The sequence below is a fragment of the Rhopalosiphum padi genome, chromosome 2, assembly GCF_020882245.1.
Source record: "Rhopalosiphum padi isolate XX-2018 chromosome 2, ASM2088224v1, whole genome shotgun sequence".
NCBI classification, from domain to species: domain Eukaryota; kingdom Metazoa; phylum Arthropoda; class Insecta; order Hemiptera; family Aphididae; genus Rhopalosiphum; species Rhopalosiphum padi.
The window spans coordinates 69,240,064-69,265,770 of record NC_083598.1 but is presented as its reverse complement, the minus strand read 5'-3'; the positions used below and the strand labels follow the sequence as shown (position 1 = coordinate 69,265,770).

General features: G+C 26.6%; 1 protein-coding gene across 2 annotated transcripts in view; it reads left to right on the top strand.

Moving 5' to 3' along the window:
- LOC132920786 (serine/threonine-protein kinase NIM1-like) overlaps positions 1-25,707 on the top strand; it is a 46,893-nt gene that overhangs the window by 3,151 nt on the left and 18,035 nt on the right. The window contains exon 2 of one of the 2 annotated variants that reach the window (XM_060983451.1): positions 15,604-15,788. The exons of the other annotated variant lie outside the window; for it this stretch is intronic. Within the exon in view, the coding sequence (XP_060839434.1) occupies positions 15,714-15,788 (75 nt within the window). The 5' untranslated portion in view covers positions 15,604-15,713. The remainder of the gene's footprint in view (positions 1-15,603; positions 15,789-25,707) is intronic. 2 annotated transcript variants of the gene reach the window in all.

Below are 25,707 nucleotides of genomic sequence, written 5' to 3'. Positions count from 1 at the left end.
TTCGTGACAATTAATAGTGAAAGGTATTTTGAACGATAGTAATAAAATTATGGTCGATATAATATTTTATGCGAATTATTTGTGTACTTACCTTTATAGGTTTGTGGGCTGTAAAATTGATCGTCGGTAAATAAAGTATATTATTATTATTAAGTGAATTTTTTTATTTTTTCATCGATAAAACATGTTTAGATTATATAGATTATAGATACACAAACAGAAAATCTTAAATATGTTATGAGTTAATGACAATCGCGTACAATTCAGTCGTGATATTTTATGCGGAAAAATAGATTTGGCAGATCGACAAAACGAGATCGAAATTATAATAATGATGGGCGATGGGCGATGGCCTACGAGTATATTTTGCCACAAGGTGTTTGTACGCATGATCTTAGACGTTTTAAATGTATCATTTCGAACCATAATCGTAGTGATTAACACATCAATATTTTATTTAATCCCTCGCGAACACATAATTGATCCCTTGACATCTTAACAATTATTCTCGACATACTATACGCAATGCCTACACGACCATATCGACGCGTCAGGTCACATTTCACATTAGTAATTGTGACTTTACCAACGACATAAATACGAATTCACGATGATTATTGTACACAACTAACTGTAAATAGATTGTTATTTTACTTACAGTATTTATTATTGTTATTTCTGTGAATAGTAATTATATAAATGTTTCGAATAATTTATGATGAAGAAATATTAATTACTATAAAGCATAATAAAATATAACGTTAAATACAATTTTGAAATACTTAAAAATGATTTTACAATGAATTATTTTATCACGAACTATGTGTGTGTTTTGAGAAAAATAGTTATTAAAGTATTTCTTATGTATTATAATTATATTAATATATAATATAATATTATATCAGTATTAGTTATATACAATTTTAATTATGTACTTAAAATTGTCTACTTACCTATAGGTACAGTTTATACATATCATACATATTACATATACATATTATAATAAGTATGGGAAGTTGTTCACTTTTAAAAGTCATTATAACTATTTGCCATTTGGTTTGACCTGAACATGCTTCGAATTCATATAAAATATTAAAAGGTAGATGTTTTCTTGGTAGGTATACCCTTTTCCTTCAAACGTGAATATGGTTATTACGTTGGACGTAGATAAAAACTTTTAAAATAAAAATATTATAGATACATATTTGATTTAAAAAGTAATGAGAATTGGTTATTAATTGTTACTATAAAAATAAAAATATATTTTGTAAAATTCTATTCTCTCATTCCTTCTAAAAAATAAAATGTATGAACCTAGATCCCTATCCCCTAGATCTACCTCTGTTTAATATTGACATATTGTAATATTGATACATTGCCATTAATGGTCCTGAGTGCCAATATAGTGTTTTTTTTAGTTTAAATAACGATACATAATACAAGTAATATAATGTTTTTAAAAGTACTGACATACAAAAAATAAAAACTTAATATTTAGTCAATAGAAATAAGAAAAAAACTGTGTTGTAAGCTTTTTACGCATTTGTTTTTAAAATAATTTCATGAATTGACTAAAAATGTTTGTATATATCTTGTATTGTTGTCATAAATTAATATCTATTATTGATTACTCTAGCCAAAATTATTATAAACGTGTTTTAAACATTTATGAGAATATCTAGGCACTCAATTCAATTCAGGTATCATGATATTTGTAATTAATATTTTTCAAGAATTAAATTCAACTATAGAAGGCCAATTTCTGATTTCCAGGAACACTATAATATTTATTATACATTCATATCTTAATAGTTAAAATAGGTATAATAATACCTTTAAGAGATACAAAACCATGAAGGTTAAATTCAGGTATGGATTCGGTAAAAGGACAGAGCAGTCGATTTTGCTTTAAATTAGTTATAAATATTATAATATACGAATTAATCATAAAAAATTTTAAATACTAAGATGTTAATTACATCTACACAGTTTGGCGTTTGACATTTAAAAATATATATATTAAAGGTCAGAAAAGCTAAGTAGTTTGGGTGTGTATCAGGTGTCAAATTTTTAAAAAACATTGATCTTTTAGCTATTTTTAACTATATATTTTGAAACAGTATTAATTGTTGTCAGTAATTAATAACTATTAATATTATAACTTAAATATGCATCTAAAATATTTATTAGTAGAAAGTATTATGACAGGGTGATAATGTGTCTCCTAAATGCATATTGAACTAATTTAAACGTTATTTGCTCATAAAATTAATTATTAATTCAATATTATTAAATAGTCTTCCATATACTATAGGCTATACAGTAGGCGCAGGGTAATATGAAATTAAAACTCTACGTTGTCATTCAAAAAAAGTAAAAATTTAAAAAATATAACGATAAAAAATATTTAAAAATATAATACGTTCAACGTTGTTTTTTTTAACAACATGAAACTATGTAAAAAAAAATGTTTTCAAAAACATGAATTCTTTTTGAAATAATGAGTGTTTTGTGATAAAATAATTGCCCTGTATAAAAAATATATATATTATTTTACATTATATTTTTGTTACTTTTAAGAATATGAAATATATGTAAATGCCATTATAATCAACTAAAATTAAAATTGTGTACCAAACTTTCCAAATACATGCAAAGCCATTGATGTAACCATCTAACTATCTATTTATTCAATAACTGTATTATTTATTATTATAGCTAATAAATACTTGAATATGTTTTGTAGAAAAATACTTGTATGTTTTTACATGAATAAATATTATTTCATGTATAAATAAGTTCATATTAAATCAAAAATCAATTATATATAAGCAAATACTAAAATATTGAAACAAACATTTTTTGTGACTTTAAAAGCTGGGAAATTATGTAAATTGCAACTTTTGGCTCTGCTGTCTCAAAAGGTTGCCGACCTCCGGGCTTTAGCTATATACAAACATTCAGTTAAATATTACCAATGAAGTAATAAAATATAAATTAGTTTTATATTTTGTAAATAATAAATATGACGTAAGTAGGTACATAGGTACTAGTAGTACTACACAGGTCACAGGCACATCACAGTAACACACGCAGTATATAGTGTCTTAAAAGTGTTTATTATAGGTACATTCGATAATGTTTTAATAACATTTGATTTTTTTAGCTACAGAAAAAAAACTTTTAAACTACGTTTGATTGATAATCTTTAGAGCTACGTAAAGACGCGCTGTACAAAAATACCGTAAAAAAAAAAAAAAAATTAATAAAAGAGTTCACCTATACACCTGCAGTGCTGTAAATATAGCTTGTGTGTATTTTATCGAACGACTAATCGTTATTCTATAAAAAAAATCAATAGTATATAAAATATAGATATTAGATATAATGATTTACTATGTATAATATAATAATATATATATTAACACACAATAGAAAACAAAACAAGATAGGTACTACTTAACTCAAAAATATACTTATGTTATTGTAAAGAGCACAACTGAACGAGCATCTACCATTTTTTTTAATAAACATAATAGTATATTATTAAATCAGATGACAACTGACACCTTAAATTCTTTCTATGTATATTTATTTATGTATATATAATAATATCGATTATTAGTAAAATTGTAATGTAATCGTACAATATACGTATGGTTTATTCTAATATATTAAATTAATAATAGTCATTATGCAGTTTATTAGCTTTTGCGGTTAGGATAATTTCCCAATACACCCGCCAACGCAGATGTTGGGACAAATAATTTAACTTTATTTTTTCTCAGTTATAAGAAAGTTATAAGCAAATTTACTTATATTGATTGAAACCGAATTGTAAACAAATAGAAACCATAAACTTAATTCTCAAGTATAGTTTCAAGACGATTTGTTTGTTACAACTTACACTCAGTACACGCATATTCAGATGTTAGACCTTTATGTCAAACTCCTTTTCATTTATTCAAAATGTATTACATACTTATCTGTTAAATATCAACAACAAGGAACATCGATGAGAAAAACTTTGTGTCAATCTTAAATCGAAATTTAAATATTTTATTTGATATGCAAAATGTATAGGTGTATACGTATATGTTACACACAAACAACTTTATATATAAACACATAATCACAATCACGAACCATTTTGTTATACTTCACGCGGTGTTGACAGCCTTAAGTGTGCATACGTTAGACGAGTCCGTTGTTTTAATTTCGGGTAATAATTTTTAAAAAAAATAATCGTTTTTGGTCATTAAATACATGTTAACAAACACCAATATGTGTTGAATTTAAATGAATATCGTAATATAATTTACAACATGAATAATATTAAGTATTAACTGTGTTATATATATGTATACCTAAAGAAATATAAAATATTCTTTCTAATTATTTAATAGCGTATTAACGTATAATGATTTTATCACGCAACGCGTTTATAAAAGTGGGTTGGTGAATGCATTTTTGCATATCATTTTGTTTCAATCATAAAAAACGTAAACCTTTTTTTTACAACGTGGTTTAGTGAGACAAAAATTAATTTTTTTTATGGTTTCAAAAAGTTGTATATTTTATTTAATTCCACATATTGTGTATTTGCGTGGGCGAATTGTTTAAAAGACGCTATACATGTTATTATTATTGTTAAATCTTCTTATTAAATTCGATTCATGTTTAAACATATCATCGAAATGGATTTGTTTTGTGTTTCATACGTTTTTCAAAAGAGAATCATATCGCGGTGTGCATAAAAGAATTGTCGGATTATCGTCACACGTGGTGTGAGGCTTAGAATATGCGCATTATCCGTATTAGTGTGTGTTTATTCCAAATTCCAAAGCGAGTGGTGTTTATTAATTATTCTAATATTTTACTAAGAATTCATTGAGGGATTGAATTTATATTAATCAACACCAGAGGCTGTAAGGTTATTGAATATATTATAAATATATAACACACGCGTTAGTTGTTATTTAACCAATAATGAACACATATTTTTTTAGAAAAAATTATTGCCGATGCACGTTTTTATTTTATTTTAAATATTGATAAATTGAGTATTGAAGTTTTGCATTTATATGTGAAGCATTTTTCGTTATTTAGATTTATTAACGCGATATTAATTGTATGTCACTTCTTAATATTATTGCATATTATAATGTGTATAAATATTAATATTAATGCACGAGAATAGAATTTATCGTATAAATATGATAATATTCCAAATTCATGTATTATTTGGACGAAAATAAATATAAAATAAAAAATTGAAAACTATGAATAAAATATAAATCGGATATATAATGCATATGCAAGTAAGGCCACTATACTTATAAGAGTTGAAAGGGATGGTATTTTCAATTTTTTATAATTCTCTTGACTCTTGTCCTTGAAGAATCTATGAAATACTAAAAACTGGTGTTTGTTTTAAATTATTTAAAATTTCGAAAGAGCGTAATTAAAATTCAATGCAATTTTGGTTTATACTTTATAACACATATATACACACACACATACACACATGTAAATTTAAAATATGTAAGTCGAGTTAGTTCCACAATGTTTTTTTCACACATATTTAGATGTATTACTGTACTCGTATATTTTAAAATGAGAAAATATACTATAAATTAAAAATAAAAAAATGTTTATTTGAGAAATTATAACTATACGTTGGTACATTATACCTAAGTATTTAACGATCATTTTACAATTCATACGAATAAATGAATAATTATACTTGATATATCTAGGGCAAACTATCAGACATTTGGTTATTTTAATTTCTTAAGATTTATTTTGTTTATCAAAAAAAAAAAAAAAATGTAATTATTATTGCCGTAGCGGCGAAAATGCTGATTGTACTATCAACACTGAAATATATATTCTTTAAGATCTTATTTTTCCTACACATTTCGTCGTCCCTCGTCCATAAATATTAGTCTTTAGAAAACAGTAAATTAAAATATTATACGGCGTTTATTATATGTGGTTATCGTAAAACATTTCGATGACCGTGCGCGCATTAATGGCTGCAGTTTTGCAGTTTATATGACGTACTAACTGTCTTCCAATTTCTGGGTCACGGGCACTGCATGCACACAATATAATATATTATAGACTATAGTATATATATATATGAAAAAAATGCATATATAATATTGTATTGATATTATTATTATTATTATTATTATATGAGCTAGGGGTGGTTTTTTTTTTTTTTGAAAACGGAATAAGCCCACGAGGACTATATCACGACCATATCGTGCCTCACCGTCAACAATCGTAAAACACATTTACGCGCGATCGTCGTCGGGAATAGTATCGCAACGAGCTACACATAATATTTAATATAGGAATTATTATTATTATTAATATTATATATAGGTGCCTTAGAGGTACGTGTACGCACGTTATGCCATTATTCGAAAGACACACGATATTATATAGTATTATAGGTACTACTGTGATACCTTTATAAACCTACAGTCAACACCGTGCGTTATATCAGCGTATTATTGCACGGATACGGGATATAGCTATACAATATATAAATATGTATAATATATATTATACATCATAATAAGTAGGAACTTATCATTCGCGTGCCGTACAACACACGTTTCGTTTCCGGAACAATATTATAGCGAAGAAGTAAAATATTATATTATAGTCATATTATGGCCTATATATACATGGGCGATGATAATGATATATAATACGTTTATGTTATTTATTTATTTTTTTTAACTTATTAAAAACTCGACAGCAAAGGCCATTAGTTATATTTACCTACTAGTACTATATTACATACAACTAATTAATTTCTAGTTTAAAACTAAATTAAAGTATTAACAAATTATTTTTTAGATTATGTTCTATCGATTAACTTGGCTGATTTTAAAAAGCTCAGGATTATCTTCTTCTGTTCAACGTTTGGTCCAAGTGAAACGTCTAGGTTTTCTGTTATGTTGAGATTGTTTATATTTCGTTAATAAGTGTTCTACCGTGAGTGCATGTAACACCACGCAATTGGCAACCTAGGGCCTAGGGGGTTCTTCTCTTACTATAAGAAATTCGTGTAGTATGAGTCTTATGTGCTTGATTCTCAATCGACTCATAAGTCATAATTGATTTTTCTTTATGTTTAAGAGCTATATTTTCCCATATAAGTGTTGAATTCTTTGTTTGGCGTTCTGGTTATTCCAGAATATTTTCCATTTATGTCTAAAGTAAATTTTCATAAAGTTATCAAAGGTAATTATATTTAATAAGAGTGTGTTTTGTCGGATATAGCGAGTTTAGCGTGCTTATCCACAGTTTCATTTCCCTTTATGCCAGAATGCCCAGGTATCCAGGTGAGTGATATTTGTTTTTTTTTTTAATGTTGGTTTCGTCAAGCTTATTTTGTTTTGAGATTGAGGTATATATATATTATTATTTTTGAATGTAATCAATATTTTTTAATATAACAATAATAATTTTGTAATCATACTATAACTATATACCAAGTTGAAGATTATTAATAGAATAACTTATTTTTTATACGATTTATAGATATTAAAGTTTTAATTTTATTTGAATGTTCATTTTACTTTAGCTAAAGCACTGCACTGCATTATTAAATTATAAAGCAACTTGCAGATTTTATACTTTAACGGTAACATAATAATATACAATTTCTTACAATCGAAATTTCTTGACACTCGTTAGTCCTGTGATAATCTATCAGGTTGAAAACTATAATGAGTTGAAAGTCTATTAGTCGATTTTGGTATCGCTGATAATATATGTGTATTATAATATAATATATTTTACTTGAGCGCGATATTGCGATCGGTTATCTCACCGTATTATTAGTTATGGAGGGTATGGTACTAGAGTTTGGGTACATAGCGCCAAGTTGAAAGTTTATTTTTTATCACCTAATAATAATAATAAAATACGAACTTTTAAGCCCGTCTCGTCCCCGTTCTCGTGGTTCTCCTTTAACAAGAGGTTCAATACGGTCAGTATGGGTATATTACGTATATACAGAACTACTTAATACAATATTATACATAGAGGTTAATGTCTTCCGCACGACGATAACAATCCCCTCGGCATGCACCCCCGCGCGCGAAACCCAAAGTATAACGTCCGACGACGGTATATAACACCCCCTACACACACAAACAAATATTGATCCCTACAGCGGCATACCTATTTACATACCGACCACCATCGGACAGTACGTTATAGTCTCGTGCGGTAGATAGGTAGATAGGATCACACACATATATACGGTTTAGTGTTACCACGACCTACTCACCATAGTCACCACCACACGGTGTGGTGTTTTCCTCCGTCCGGCGAGACCTTCGCGGATAGCAGTGGGGCACGACGGTTTTCGCGTGTTTTACGCGTTAAAACTATAATAATAAGTAATAACAATAATTATTAACACAAAATTACACCACTGTGTTTGTGTGTGTGTGTGTGTGTGTATAGTGTAACGTAGAGAAATACGCGCGAATAATATAATAACACTTAGGTGTACGTTGTACACACGCAGTCCAGTTCGAAGGCTCGAGAAATGCGGTCGCCCGGACGTACTTTGACGGCTCGGCGGACCAAAAACGTTCCCTGTAGTGGTTTTCGTGGTGCGCGTATAATATTATAAAATACACTTGATTTCCTCAAACAATCGACAAAGTATGTATATATTGTATAGTGTGTACGTTGTACATAGGAGCGAAAGTAGGGATTTAACTAATGGGGGCTTGAGGGTCCACATTTTTTTAATGAAAACTGTTGTGGGCAGCTTTCCCTCCTCCTGAAATTTGGAATAAAAATATAATTTTACAATATTTTTTCATATGAAATAAATACATATGTATATTGTATTATAAATTAATAATTGCATAACATTAATTCGATACTCTCGACATACAATGCAAAATCATATTTTAAGGTTATTTATTATAATGAATCATGTTTACAGCATTGTAATTTTAGTTTTTATTTTTGTATGGTTGAAAAAGATTATTCAAACATTGGTAATTTAATTCCGAGTAAGATCATTAATTTTATTATAAGCACGTTTTTGTACAATTTTTTTTTATAAAAATGTATGCACAGTCACGGGGTATGGTTGAAATAAATTAAATATATTGGTAGATTAATGGGGCTTAATTTCTACTAGGACTAGGGTCCCTTTCAAGCATTACCCTATTTATGCGTATGATGAGCATATATTATATACGATTGTCCGACTTTTTTTTTAACTTTAATGTCTCCGGATTTTGTGTTGTTACACGCGCTGATAGGTTAATTTTATGGCGATATGACATGCATAATGATATTATCATTCGGAACGAGTTGACCCAACTAAATTATCTCTGACTTAAAATCCAAAATGACGTCACGGCGTTCCTATACATACTATCCATCGCGCGTGGTAAATCCACAATGGTTACTAAGGTTACCACAGTGTGCTCATATACCATTGTCATATGTATATTGTATACGCGTAACTGCAGACTGGTACCTACCTATAGGTACATTCTATAAGTAGTCGTAAAACAATAATATAGATATCTACAATCTACATGGCTACATATATTTTTTGTTTTTATTTAATATACAGGATGATACATCGAGTATGTTCATTCATACTGCTTTACGTTTTAATATATTGGATTCATACAAACTCTAATTTTTAGAATTTTAAATGTTTCTAGAGTCCGAAGATCATTTTTCAAATACTTAGATTTTTTTTAAATATTGACCTTATTCATACTTACATTTATAATAATCATATAAAAAGCAAAACGTAACAATAATTTGCGTACTTACAGTTTAATTATTTGGACAAAATAGCGAACAGAAAATAAAATATTTTTGAACCAACTAGGACTCTATGACCTAACCTCAACGTTTCCATTTTAACAATAACGCGTGTTCTCGAATTCTAGAAAACTTTATAAAACATATTTTGCAAGAATGTATAGAAAATGTAGATATTGTTTGAAAAATGTCAAAATAAATTAGTTTTAAAAATGTTATTTCTATTGGTTTTAATTCATGTCTTATATAGTTATATGTACAACAATCGCTATTGTATTTTACATTACCGATGTATTAAATTTATTAAGCAATATGAGTACGAATTGTACGTATATTGCCGAAATGGCTAAAAGTAACAAAAATAACAATATTTCTAATTTCTAATAAGAAAAGTAAAATAGGAAATTAAAGTTAATGTGTATAATTTAATAAATATAAAATATTATGTACAATTAATTAAAAATATTTTTTTTCGTTTTTCTCTACTCCGATTATATAAGGTTTATTCGGTTTTAAGACTCATTTTGTGCTGGTCCCGAAGTGTGTCTTATAAACGACGTCCACTGTATTATTAGTCAGTCAAGTTGACCTTCAAAAATGTATAATTACAGCTGATAAATATTATTAAAATGGCATGTGTTTGTGCGGACGAAAAAAAATATCTATATATAAGAACACGGTTATATATAAATATATTATAAGACTGTAGTGTATATAATAATAATATCTATATGTATATGCTAGTAAAATGAGTAATGAATCAAAGATCGTTTTTTATTACTAATATAATACCATCGTTGTTGGAGTATAATAATATTATCGACATACCTATTTACTGTGACGTGTATAATATTATGGCGATGGGCATATTATGTCAGTTATAGTTTTTGTATAATGCATCGCAGCAAAAACGAATAATATCTATGGTTTGTTGATTACTTAACTAAAAGGGATCTAACAAACGCAATTAATGACGATAAATCGCACAATGCATATGTATATATATATATATTATATTAGTTATCGCGATTGATATTGGAGAGGGACAATATACAGTATATTATTATATTTAATTGTGCGACAGTAGTTCCAGTGACACGCGCGTACAAGCAGCATAATATAATACGCTCAATTGACCAATTATATGGGCTAAACACTAAAATGTCTATTAAAGTATTAACACAAAACAAAGTTCATGTCCGGTAGTCGCGGTACCATTGTTATTTATGCACAACGTTTACTAAATAATTTTTATTAATTCGTCGACGTTTAAAAAACTAAATCGTTTGATTAAACCGATGCCGATATGGATACATTTTTCTACAACTTCCGTAGTCGCAGGAACTAGGTATATATTATTATTTTAACAGTGTAACAATGTTTATAGTATATTATAGTTATTAGTCAAATGTTATCTTAACACAAATAAAGCAGTCTACATTTCAAAAGAATTGTAAATTTTCAATATTATGCTGACGCTGTGTACCTAGCACTTTTTAAGTTTACATAAACAGGACGTCAATATGAATTTATTTTGCAAGTTAAAAAAGTATATACGTTTCCCACTATTCAATGTACGGCTAAAATGATTTTAATTTACGAACACTGTAGATACAGCGTGTTCAAAATAGTAATGTTATTACAATGTTTTCATTGGAATAAAATATGTTTATAATTTTCTGGTAGATTAGCGCAATAAACTAATAACTTATAATTCATAATAAGTAAGACTGTTTAATAATACGAGTATTGTCTGTATAATAATATATTATTGCCTAATAACGCGTTATTAATCGTTATTTAAATAATACATCTTGACCGATAAAAACATTTCGCGTTCTTTGTTCCCAATAATATCGAGAAAATAAATAATTTTTTTTTATATCATGATTATTATTGTGCGATTATATTTTGGAAATCGAAATAATATTTTATGCGTGCAAATTACCGATATTCGTATCTTTCCAAAACCTATACAATGATTTAGTTCGTAAATGTATACAGGTATGTGTACGAGTATTATTTTGTATATTTCTCGCGATTTACAGATTAGCTTAATAATAACTATTGTCTTGTATAAGTATTAATTATTAGCAGTAATAATTAATCAATACATGTCTCGGAGATGCTTTGTGTACAAAACAATAATTCACAATACACCGTACTGAGTTGTTATTTTTGGTATTAAATATATAAAATATAAATTGAGTTTAGCATCATTCATGACTGAGGTGGTGGGTGCGAGTTTGCCAAGTTTATTATTTATCGCGTAGTGCTAGCCTGCAGCTACTCTATATAGTAATATAAGTAGCATAAATTATGTAACTAGTTAGTATATGTATATGTATATATATATATATATATAGTTTTATATGCAAAACCAGTAGTCTGGTGGTGTATAACAGGAGTCTATTACTACCTATTTAATTTGTTTTAAATTATTTTTATTATTATTATAATTGTTATTATTATGCAATTTCGAGATGGTCACGGTGGCCGCCACTGCCAATTTATATTTTATTGGTCCAATTTGTTACAAAGTTCCCGTGCCCTGCCATATACACATCGCTCTGCACAATACTGCACCCGCGTCCCACGCACACTTATAATTGTTATATATTATATTAAATGACACACAACTCGTAGTTGGGCCGTTGGGTGTACCTAAGTATTTGACAATATAATATATATATAATAAGAAAAATGTACAATTAATTGACATTTTACTCACCTATGTTTTATTGGACAATATAATAAGCGACGATGTGGTCACTTGTAGGCCGAAATAGAGAAGTATATACCAATTGGAATAGATTGATCGGCAATAAATTAATAACGACGTAAAATAGATGTTTTAAAAATAAATCTTCATCACACGACTCACTTTACCACGTTAAATTCCGTCAACGATGATGTCCTTATCAATTGGGACCAGTAAAAATAGATATTGGTAATTTTTTCACACCTGTAATCTATAAATAATATATAAACGTATCAATTATTTCTTATTATTATAAATTGTCAGTTGATTTCCATACCCAATTTCATGTGAGATATTGTGTATATTCCAGCACGTAATATTACCCGCAACGTATTATGCGAGTACATAAATTAACTTATTTTAAACCGAGTAAAAGAGAGCCAATGATATCTAAAATTAAGTCACGTATTTATTTGGTCTGTAAGTAATAAATATGAAATAAGTATGTGCTTTACTTAAAATATGAAAAGTTATAGCCTTTTATAAGTGCACGCGTTCGAGTTTGGACTTAAGACGTCAACTTAATTACAAAAATTGTATATTATATTTTAAATGAATGTTATTATGTTATAAAATATTTTCTACTACTGTTTTTACTCATGTATAATATAATATAAGTTAATTAGTTTATAATAGTATTTATAATCAGTGGCATTTAAAATATATGCGTTCCGGGAGAAATAATTTTTTCCTGCCTCCTCTCATCCCACTTATTTAAAAAAAAATAATACACTCAGTACAACAATACAACTGCCATCAGTGCCATCCCTAAAACTGTAAAATGTTGTCTCTGGGGCATTCGCTTCCTCCGCTCCTCCCCTAAATTCGCCACTGGTTATAACTTATAATACTATATAATGGTATCTAATAATAATACATTGTGGTATTGTATACATTCGTGGATATGTATAATTCATAAAAATAAAACCATTAATTTTTTATCATATACGTGAAAACGTATATATAGGACGGTACCATTTGAGCAGTTAAGTTGGAACTTAAACACCATTTCTATCATTATTTAATAAGTATTTATTTGTTAAATATTATAGTATTGTAAATTGTAGCCTTGTAGGTTTTCCGGTCAGGAACCAAAGACGTTTCCCGAGAAATTTTGATATATCATACGTCACATTACGTGACACGCAGTTGTTTTGGAATAAAATAATAATAATGCATATACATGTGAGTAAATGTAAGTTCTTATACGAGAGCTAACAGGTAAAAGAAATACTTTTACTTTTTAATACTTAATATGTTAGTTTCTACATTGTGGAAAAATGATTTATGTTTGTTTCTAATGTTTCGTTTCTATACTAAAACTGTATATCTGTGGTTATTGGAATATAATTGTGTGTATTAAACATATGTTTTGGTTTTATAAATTTTATTACCGTAATTTATAACATATTATATTTTAATTATTTGATAATGAAATTATATAGAACTGTTATTTTTATATATTAATTAATGTAGTCAAATGGATGCTAATGTCTTAACTTTTAAAAAATAAACAACAAGGAATTAACCTGTATAATTTTTTATCCACTACTCTCATATAAGAACTTATTATTTTTCATATACATTATTCACAATAAATCTCATATAATATATTTAACAGAAAATTTACCTGCGGGTTTCGAGTTACACTGTTATTATGCTACACGTATAAGTTGCTTTATGGGCATGTTTGATGGAAGTTTTTCGATGTACCTTCAAATATTTTTCTTCAAAATATACCGCGCTTATTATATTCTTTATTCAAAATAATCCCCATATAAACCACCATATATTAAAATAATTACATTTTTTATTATAAAATATGGTAATATTATATTTAATTTTACTATATATTTATATTCAACATCAAATTTTTATAATATAATTGAAAATATCATTCGTAATTTTCATTTATTTTATTCAGAACTACAGGATCACATTTTAAATTATACTTTTGTAAATATATCGAATAAATACTTCTATCATAATACACTCATTACTTTTTTAAAATTACGGATTAGGTTTAATAGCTTAAACATTGTTCTGAAGTACCTACATTTTTAAAATAAATACTTACAATACTTTATATTTATTATGTATAAGTTTTTATTATTATTATTTTTATTTTATAATTTTATTGTAAGCAATTATCTCATATTTTAATATGAGTTTTGTGACAATAACCTTTACATTTATTATTTATATATTCAACATTTTTAATTTTCGGATTTCAATTTAATAACAACATAGAAAGATAAGAAAAATAATATTTAAGCAGTCTCATGAAATATCATCGCTCAAGAGTAACGCCGTTAACGTAGGTACTAGGTACTAATTGAAAGTTTCAAAGAGTCATTACCTCATAAAGTGCTCTTGGCTGATTATTATAATGATAACATTATATTAAAAATCTTACCTTTATAAATTTAAGGAAACGCACATTTCTAGTGTATGCAATATAATCGTTGTACCTGCAGTTGTATTAAAATAGAAATACAAAAAAAAAGTTTTATCGCTTATACTGAGATGGTATTAATTTAGATAAAAAAAAATAATATGATTGTAATAAATTAAAATTTAATATGAATATAATTGTGAAATAAATTGTTATAATTTACCAGTCAGTCGGATGCATATGGATATAATTGAATCGACAATAAAATGCAATAATAAAATATATTTCTAGGGGTAATTATAAATATGTATATTATAAAAACCAGTTATTTTGCTGTGAAGTTTAATTTAACATTTTTATGCACTTTTAACTACAAAATAATTGATATATTTTTGTGGTTTTGACAAATTTTGTAAAATTTTGAATTTGAAGCAGTTAAAAAAATACAATTATATATTTTTAATAAATTTTAATTTTTCTAAGAAAAAATTATGAAAAATCTTGTATTGGATTTTCAAGTTATACTCATAAACAAACATTTTATCATGTATAAATCAAAAATAAACTAAAAGAGAGAATTCTTTTCCTAATTTTTTTTTTTTATTTTTCCTAGTATTTTAAAAATATACGGGGATGTTTTTCATAAGAATCAACTAGATTCAACTTGCTTAATACCAATTTGCTACCAGAAATTGAAGTTGAAGATCGAAGAATTTTTCCTACATGCGTACACATCAGATACAAAAAAATACACATCATTGCGCTGCGCTCAGAATCTATAAAATGGGAATGATTGAAGTAAGATATAATATTTATAGGAGTATTTTGTACACGAAAATGTTTTTAACGAGAAGTTTTGATCGTAGGATACTGAGATTCTTTGAAGCATGGTAATTTGAGGGTGAATCAGTTTTCTATTAAAGCGTCTACACCTATAATTGTATCAAACACATTAAAGTAATCTTGAATATATTAAATTCAAGTCAACCTGCAATACGTTATCGCGTGTATGTTTGTATATTTGTATATTGACGTTTTACAATACAATAGTTATATATACAGAAATTTAAACAAGAAAAATTTGCACACCTCCTATAAGCTAAAAGCTTGTGTTGGTATAGGTGTAGTTCTTAAAATTAAGTTTGTATACGGACAGTACAATTAATATATAATAATGAATATTTATACTAATTTACACAGAATACAATTTGGTAATAGATAAGTGATAACAGTATAATACAAATAAACAACTTAATATTAATAATTTGTAACAATAGTTGACTTATATTAATTTTAAAATGTTTATAATTTCTTAATTGATTAACATTAATATTTAATTATTTAATTGTCACGTTGCGGTATTCAACGAACTTTTGAAACCAACATTTTTACAACATCTTTCAATAGTTATATCATAACATTTTTTTTTATATCCATTATTAAAATAATGATTACATTTTGGAATAATATTTTTATGTTTATATATAACTATACAAGTGATAACAGGCATTTTTTCAATAATCTATTAAAATTAAAAACTTTTAGCTCATTGTAGCTAAAATCACTATAAGTATAGCTTGGTAATTTTAATATAAATTTAATTATTTTATTGATAGTAACTTTTAATTTTGCTCAAATGGACATCATAAGTACATCCCCAACTCTCAATATACCATAAGGTATAAATTATTGTACAAGTGAAATGAATATATAATATTCTTAAATGTTTTTCATCAACAATATGCCTTAAATTAAGCAAAATATGAAAAAATGTACGAATAAGTTTTACTAAATAATCTATATGTTTTTTCCATTTTAATGGCGAATCAATATATAGCTCCAAATATTTAATATAATTAACATTTTCAATGCATAACACAAGCAATTACATTTATTAGAAACTAGACCAGTGGTTCTTAACTGGTGTTCCGTGGACTTGGTATAAGTGTTCCGCAAAAATCTTAAAATCAGTAAGAAAAATATTAAAAATATATATAATTACTGTTGTATTCTATGGCTGTGTTCTGCGAAAACCTTATAAAATATTAAGTGTTCCATTATTCGAAAAAGGTTAAGAACCACTGATCTAGACATTGTAACGAATGATCGCAAATATTTATATTGCTTTGAATTATAACATTTTGCATATTAAACACAATATGTTTAGTTTTATTTTAATTAAGTTCAAGTAAATTATTATTAAACCATGATTTAACTATGGTAAATGTTTTATTTGCTTTATCATATAAATGTTCAATATTTTGATCATGTAGTAGAATCGCTGTGTCATCTGCAAAACATATTGTTTCAGCTTCTACATTAATATTAAGTAACCCATTTATGTATAGTATAAAATACTATAAATAATATCGGACAAGCACAGTTTCTCGTGGTACTCAATGGTTAACTATTAGAGATTGACTCAGCTTATTGTTAATTAATACGATTTGATGTCTTTCATTAAGATATGAGCTAATTAAATTATTTGCAGTACCTCTTATTCAAGCATAACTAATTTTTTTAATTAAAAGTTTATGATTTACACAATCAAAGGCATTTTTAATGTCTAAAAACTTACCCATAACTTTTTCACTTTTATTTAACTTTTAATGTATATATTTATTTACAAAAAAACGCGCATCTCTCCTTGATTTCCCTTTTAAAAACTCAAATTGATTTTTAGAAAAGAAAAAGTTATCATCAAGAAATTTCATAATTCTGGTTTTAATGCATTTTTTTTTATACATTTTGGAAAAACTTAACGAAAGAGAAATTAATCTATAGTTACTAAAATCAAGCTTATCAGCTTGTTTATAAATAGGACTAACCATAAATTTTTTTGAAAAAACGATGGATATGCGCCTGTAGAAAGAGGTAAATTAAATAAATGCATTAGAGGTAAAGATAAACTATACACACAATTTTTAAGTAGTTGTATTCCATATTTACAATATGAGGAGTGATTTTTAATTTTTTAATACATAATTTTCAATTTCATCTTGTGTAATACGTGTAAGAAAGATAAAATAATTTATGTAGTTTTCATTATACAATCTAAGAGTTTATAAAAATTGTAGTTTTATGGATATATAAATAAAAACACTTTATGAAATATTACAGCGTTTCTACATCTATTTGCAGGTCTCAAACACACAAAATTTTCGTCCTCTAAAATCAAGGTCAAAGAATCAATGTAGTTGAATTTTCCTAATAACCGAAGAAATAATATATATTATTATAATATACGAATAAAGTTTATTTCACGACGAATTGTGTCCAATGGATTAGACATCGGGTTTATGCAATAACATTTTGCGGCCCGCGGGCAATGTTTACGCCAATATAATATATAAACTTGGCATAAACATCATATATTTATCAGCGTTGCTCGCCGTCGGCTCTAGTCGGATTATCTCGAAGCGTTGTATAAAATAACGTTAACTTACTATTGTAAAAAAAATATAATGCTATGGGTTTTCAAACGTTATTAGAATATATTAAATCACATATTTTTTGTTATAACTTACAACTATGTCGCAGTGCGTTTTAATGTATTTTGTACAAATATTGACTTATGAATCTGCATATGTAGATAGGGATTAACCTATCCAATTAGGATTATCAATATTCAATTAAAAATTAATGGTTTAACTTAATACTGATTGGTATAGACCCTATACTACAGGATTGATTCACTTCAATCTATGACGAAATATCAATGGAAAAATATCCAGTACTAAAGTATCTAAATCAAAATAACCAAGGTAAAATATACCGCGATTGATAAAAGTCCAGGGTCAAACAATATATGCATTAAATAGTCCGATAAAAATAATAACAATAATTTCATCATGACTGTAAAGTGTTTATATAATATAGTTGTTATAATTTTGTGAAAAAATAATCCTTAGGTATATAATATTGTTATTTACTGTTACATATACTTTATTATTATTTATAATTTATTATTGACACTTTTATTCACTTGGCAATCATTAACAAATAAAATGTATATTAAACGTATTTTAACTTGAATAATTTATTAATTTTTTCATAGTTAGCTATTTATAATTTATAAAACATAATTTTAATCTCTTTTTTTAACAGTCAATTTACATTTTGGATTTTTGTCTTGTCATTAACATTTTATGATATAACTATTGACTACTATAATAGTACTGCATGAGCGATCGATATGATACGATGACCGATAGCGTTATGATAATAATTTTAATAATATTATACCTTGTAATTAAAGTATCCACCGTTATCAGTATGTAATATACTTTACCAGTGGCATCGAGTTGGGTAAACATTATATATTATGATAATATGTACTGTCGTATTTTATATTTTATAGTTGTTTTTAACATCAACAACAGAAAAAAAAATGAAACACAATTTCAAACATAATAAAATTGTTTGACATAAAAAAAATAACCTGTGCACACACACTACCACTGTATTAATATTATAGTTCTTTGAGACACGCGTTTATACATATAGGTGGCCGAAATATTGACACTATGAGACTAACTCGTGGCAGTACAACAAAAATGTAAAAAAAAACTGACTTATGTGTTTATATACTTTAATACTTTATACAACTCAATCATAACGTAAATTATTAGTGCACACACAGATAATGTGCCTCTAATTAAGGATAATGGGCCATATGAAATTTCAAGTTTGCTCTCCCTTTCATATTTTATCGATTATATAATATGATAAAACGCAATTTTCCACAAAATACAAAACATATTTGATTTATTTGTTTTTAGACACACGTCTAACAACAATACTATTATGACAACCTTTATTAAAAGCTAAACATTTTATTTTGCTTTTACCGACTTAGCTCAGAGTATAGATATTGGGTTATCTTTTTTGAGAATAAAATGCGCGTGCGAAATCTCGAGGCGTGTAAAAATATATTTTCTTAAAATTTTTTCTCATATTCGTGGAATTATATTTCGTCCGTGAGTTGTGTGATTTTACGGTGCAGTATAATTACTTTACGCCATCTATATATATTATCATGACATATTATGCTCAGTGAGTAAGTATACACACACTCACAAAGACACACATAAATCTCGACAGCGCGCGCGGTAACTTAATTAAGCGAGCTCGTCGTCGTAGGCAGAAGGGCCGAATGATGCGGAATAGGATTACAAATAATATAATATATTATAGGGGGTGGGATTTGTCGTGCGTATATCATAGGATCATTTTGCAGGAATTTCTCATTTCTCCATTTTCTGCAAATCTATACACACCTATAAGTTCCAACTATAGTAATGCACTATACGTCTATATACATACTAAAATATCTGGCTATTTCATATAATAATATACAATCTCGCACGTATATATTGGTATCTAAGAGGTAGGTCGTCTTCAAATTTCAACAGCTTATTGCAGCTTCTGCACAATATTTATTATTTACGTTTACCTTCGATAAGCCCGAAAGCAATTGAAAGCTCGATAAACACGTCTACAACGCTGAATCGGAGTCATATTATGATAATAATGTGTATCTACCGCCCAAGGTTTAGTATTGAAGAGGACGTTATATAGCCGCATTTGTTGTCTCCGTCTTACAACCAAGTGCGTAACATAGCAAATCTATCCTCTGCAATTCGCGACTAGCTTCGTTAGCTATGTATACCTATTAGAGTGAATTGCACTATTATGAAACTTAATGTTAAGACTTTATCTGTATTTTCATGTTGGTTTTTTACGATAATTCTATTTTTAAACAAATAATGGTTATTTTTAAACTGAACTATTTTATTTACGCAAAATCAATGAAAAATTGAATTACCGTAAAAAACCAACACACGAACACAGATAAAATTCTTAAAATTTCAGTCTCATAATAGTTCTATTCACTATCTGATAACGAAAGCTAACGAAGCTAAACGTGAACTGCAGAGCGTAGATTTTCCATATGTTACGCACTTGTAAGACGGAGACAATAAATGCGGGTGTAGCGTTCTCTTAATAATTGATACTCAATATCTACCAGCTAAATAGAGTCGTGTAATAAGTTCCTAATTATACTTTTTTGTTTCCACTTAGATTTTTCTCAATGAAGCCTATATTTTTTTGTGAAGAAATTAAACAAATAAATAGTCAATTTTGTAGTATTTTGAGTTCAAAATAAAAACAATTTGTTATCCGTATGACCGTATCCTCTTTTCCGTCTATTTAAAAGTGGAAAACATTTCGTGGATAATAAATTTAAGCTTATAATCGGACTACAGAGATAAACCCTATTTACACGTTACACCCTTCTCGAAATCATAAACCCATGGTTTTTATTGCGTGTTAAATTTAAACTAGGTATCTTAGTAGCTACCTATAAAAGTATAAAACACAATATATAACATACAATTGATTTCGTTTACAACACATATTTAATGCAGTTTATATGTAGTTAGTATTTTATACACTTAGTCGAAACAAAAACAGGTAAACGAAAATTACCACGGAAACGTTCCAATTACAAAAACTGAATAAAACGTTTACAAATACTTTCGACATGTAAGTAAATGTAACGTGTATTATGTGACATGTATGGCCATTATACTATTATGATCTACTTTTTTCAGACCGTAGTTAAGTTTATTCATTTATATACATATATATAAATACATAATATTATATAGTATATACTACATAATATATTTATACCAAACTACTTGTTTTAGTTTCGGAATTCATGATATTTTTTTTTCAAATTTCATGTATTGTGACTGCGAAGCCACTACTCACTAAACTATATAATATATGGAAACCAATTAAAGCCTCTATACGATACACTCGTAATTCGTGAAACCATTACTACCCAAATGAAGAAGACCGAAATTACTTTTGGCAAACTTTGGACACATTAAGAATGTATATTATACCTATACTTATATATATTATACAGCCTTGAAGGGAGTAACAATTAAAATTTAAAATTTTTACATAAATTATCTAATTATATTCAAATAATAATTTAATTTAAAAAATATTTTATATTATGTGCCATATTAAATGTTCAATTAAAATGTGAAAATATCTTAATTCTAGTTATGAAAAACAATTAAAATTATTATTTTTGTGCTTAACGATTTTGATAAGATGTCAAGATGCCAAGAAGGGCACGTGTTTAAAGTCTTTTAGTTGCATGTATGTGTGAAATTGAACAGCGTAATTTGTAGTAACTAATAATAATAATATCTAAACTTCAAAATCAATTTTTAAATTAATTATTTTCTGTTTTCATTTATAAAATGTAAATAACAAAAGCCTTTAATATGTATTTTTTCTTATCTCTGTCTTTATCTATCTTTAAAATTATAAATAAATCCCAATGGTCTATGTTTCCACGGGTAACTATATAAAAAAAAGCAATGATAATATTGGTGCTTATTTCAATTTGCAAAATTACAATCTTTTATTTCAAACACGACCCTCCACAGTAACCTTGGTATTAAAACAACTGAAGAAGAAACAAGTGCAATTTTCTACAGATGTTTCTTTATTAGATATGAAAACCACGAAAATCCATTGATAAAAAGCTTACGTATACCGTGACTGCAAAACATTCATTATTTTGAAAATATGTATTTGTTATGTAGCTTATTATTTTCAAACACATGATAGTTTTCGAAAGAATGAGTGTGTTAAAAAAAAATATCCGGAATAATTACAATATTGGATATACATTATGAATTATGTATTTAATAATTAATAAAATATGGTATTCTGGAAACAAGAATAATTTCAAACATGTATATGATGGTATTTAAAATGCTACAGTTTGCATTATTTCAATAATATTTCATTAACATTGTAATGATTAAAATTGATTTTAAAATATTCTATAACCATTCAATTAAATATCATAATTAATGTGTAACTCAATTAATAATTACATTAAAATTAAATGCATTTTAATGAAGTTTAATATTTATTAAAAAACTAAGTAATAAGCGTAATATTATGTTGTTGTATTATATTACCGGGAAGTAAAGTTACGCGTGTAATGACTCAGGAATTGTATCTTAGGCGATTAATTGTTAATACTAATCAAATACAATTTTTACAGTTAATTATCATAATCAGTTGGATAATATATTTTATGTAAAAGAAATAGCTATTTGACTAATTATATTTTAGGTATCGATTAATATATTTAATGGTGAATCCAAAGTATGAAGTAGGTACCACCACAAGTATAAAATATTATCGATTCTTATATATTTATTTTATTAACTTATTGATTTTAGTTCCTGATATAAGAATTGTAATTTCAAACAGGCGATATATTATGCATATGAACAAATAGCAGAAACGCATTTTATCACAATGAGAGAATATTATTTTTTAATAGTGTTTAGCCGTATACAGTATCCATTGTATCCAGAACACACATTAGTGCGCATTACACATAATTACGTTTTACCAGATTTTAATTAATCACCCATTACGAGCGTCTGACGGATATTAATTAATTTTATTTTGGTCAATCATTTGAACTAGATACTGCAGATATACTATTATATACCCACTCCTATATTCTATACCGATAAATAGCACATGCTTGTACAATATTGTATAGTTGAGACTATAGTAAAAAGACGTGTAGTGAATATGATAATTTCATCGATCAAATTGATCACCGAATTCGTTATACATAATTAAATTATGTATGAATATATATGTAATATATATATACGACCTTTGTGTTAGATATGCATTAAGTGTAGTATAACATAAATGGTATAACCACGACATATGATGATATATTTTATTATTTAACATTCCAAAGTACTATAAATGATTTTATCACAGATGATAGATAAATACAAAATATATGGTTTTTTTTATATTATAAAATGATTGTTATCATAATAAATTATCACTATACTATACTATCAATATAAATATCGTTAGTTAGTATCCCACACATGATTTTGTTCGCGGGAGGTGATAATAATGATTTTCCAAAAAATATTATACATTGTAGTGGTATTAGAGGAGAGAAGACTTTGTAGAATTACATTTTCACGAAAGAAGAAATCCGTATTCCGTTATGTGTGGTTGGGAGGTGATCCTTTCCACCGGGCCCTTTGTATGTTCTACTATTGCTATGCTTTATTGTTTATATTATAATGTAACGTTTCACATAAATAGTTTGGTATATTGTTGTCTTAGTTGTACTTACTGTAATTGATATATAATAAAATCTTGCATATAAAATGATAACAAAAACGAAATAAAATATATTATATTTTAATTTGAATTTGAATATTAAAAACCAAACAATAATAAGAAACCTTCTTAATTTTTAAAAAATTGTCTTCATAATTGGTACACATAACAGTAGTATAGCTTGTAATATAGTTACCTATTTTAAATCATTTAAAAAATAAATCGACTGAAACCGGTAAAATATATTATGTATAGATTGTTATTATTATGTCGGGGTATAATATTACAATATATGTCGTGTGTAGACTAAGAAAAATATTTTTCAAAATATAATAAAAACCAAAGTTTTCGTTTATAATAGGTCGGTCATTCATCTCGGTTTCTTTTGCTTGTTCATTTTTTTTCATATTATTATTTTATTTATATATTATATGTGTGAAACTTTGGATAACTACCAAAATACCCACGCTTTGTTACACAACTGTAGCATAATGTATATTAATGTGAATAAAACTCCAATAAAACTATAAAACAAACGTAGTTATAAACTATTATTGATATTTAACTTTTGCGTGACAAAGTGTTTGAAAAAGTCAGCTCTAGGCGGAACGTTTATCATCAAGTTATTCAAATGAGTGTTTATATTATTATTTACTTATTTATTTATTTTTTTGTTTACCATAATACACAGAATAATTAATTTACCTTCTTTTATAGATTAAATCATACATATACATATTATAAGTTATAACAATCTCAAAATATTTTCAAATCTGAAATACCATTCAATACGGACTTTTATCATAATTTTTTAATTATAATATTATTATGCAGCTTAAACAAATACAATACTAGCTAAAATATGGCCATAATATTAACATAATTACTTTTGACTATTATACATCGAGAATATTTCAACACATAAAAAATATCTGATGATTAATAATTTATATTGTAGATCGATAAAACTTAATATTTTTTAAATAAACATATTTAAATATAATATACTTAGTTGGTAAAATATATTTGAAAGTTTTAAATGTCATCAATTATATTATTATTATTATTTGATTAGTGACGTTAAATTAACAGTGAAATAATAATTATAATATTTTTTGACATTGTTTACTTTTAAGTTATTTATTCTGTCATGGTATAATTATTGGTACATCGTGCATGCATGTAAATATAGTATTTTAAATTATCTAAATTATCCAGAAATTCTTAAATTATAGAGTCGATATTACGAAAAAAAAAATTAAGTATACAAAAATAAAAAGTTGAATATTATACGCAGTAAATTATAGTTTTTTGTAGTAAAACAATTCTTTTTGTTATAGAAGGTAAACAACGGTACCTAGTATTAAGGTTTCGAATTTCGGCCTTTGCACGGATACTCATTATAATAGTATTAACGAAATTCGTAGTCACTGTACTGTGTCACAACAATTTTCAAAAGAGACGAAAAACTAAATAAACCACGTTACGAGTAATAATTGTAATAGAA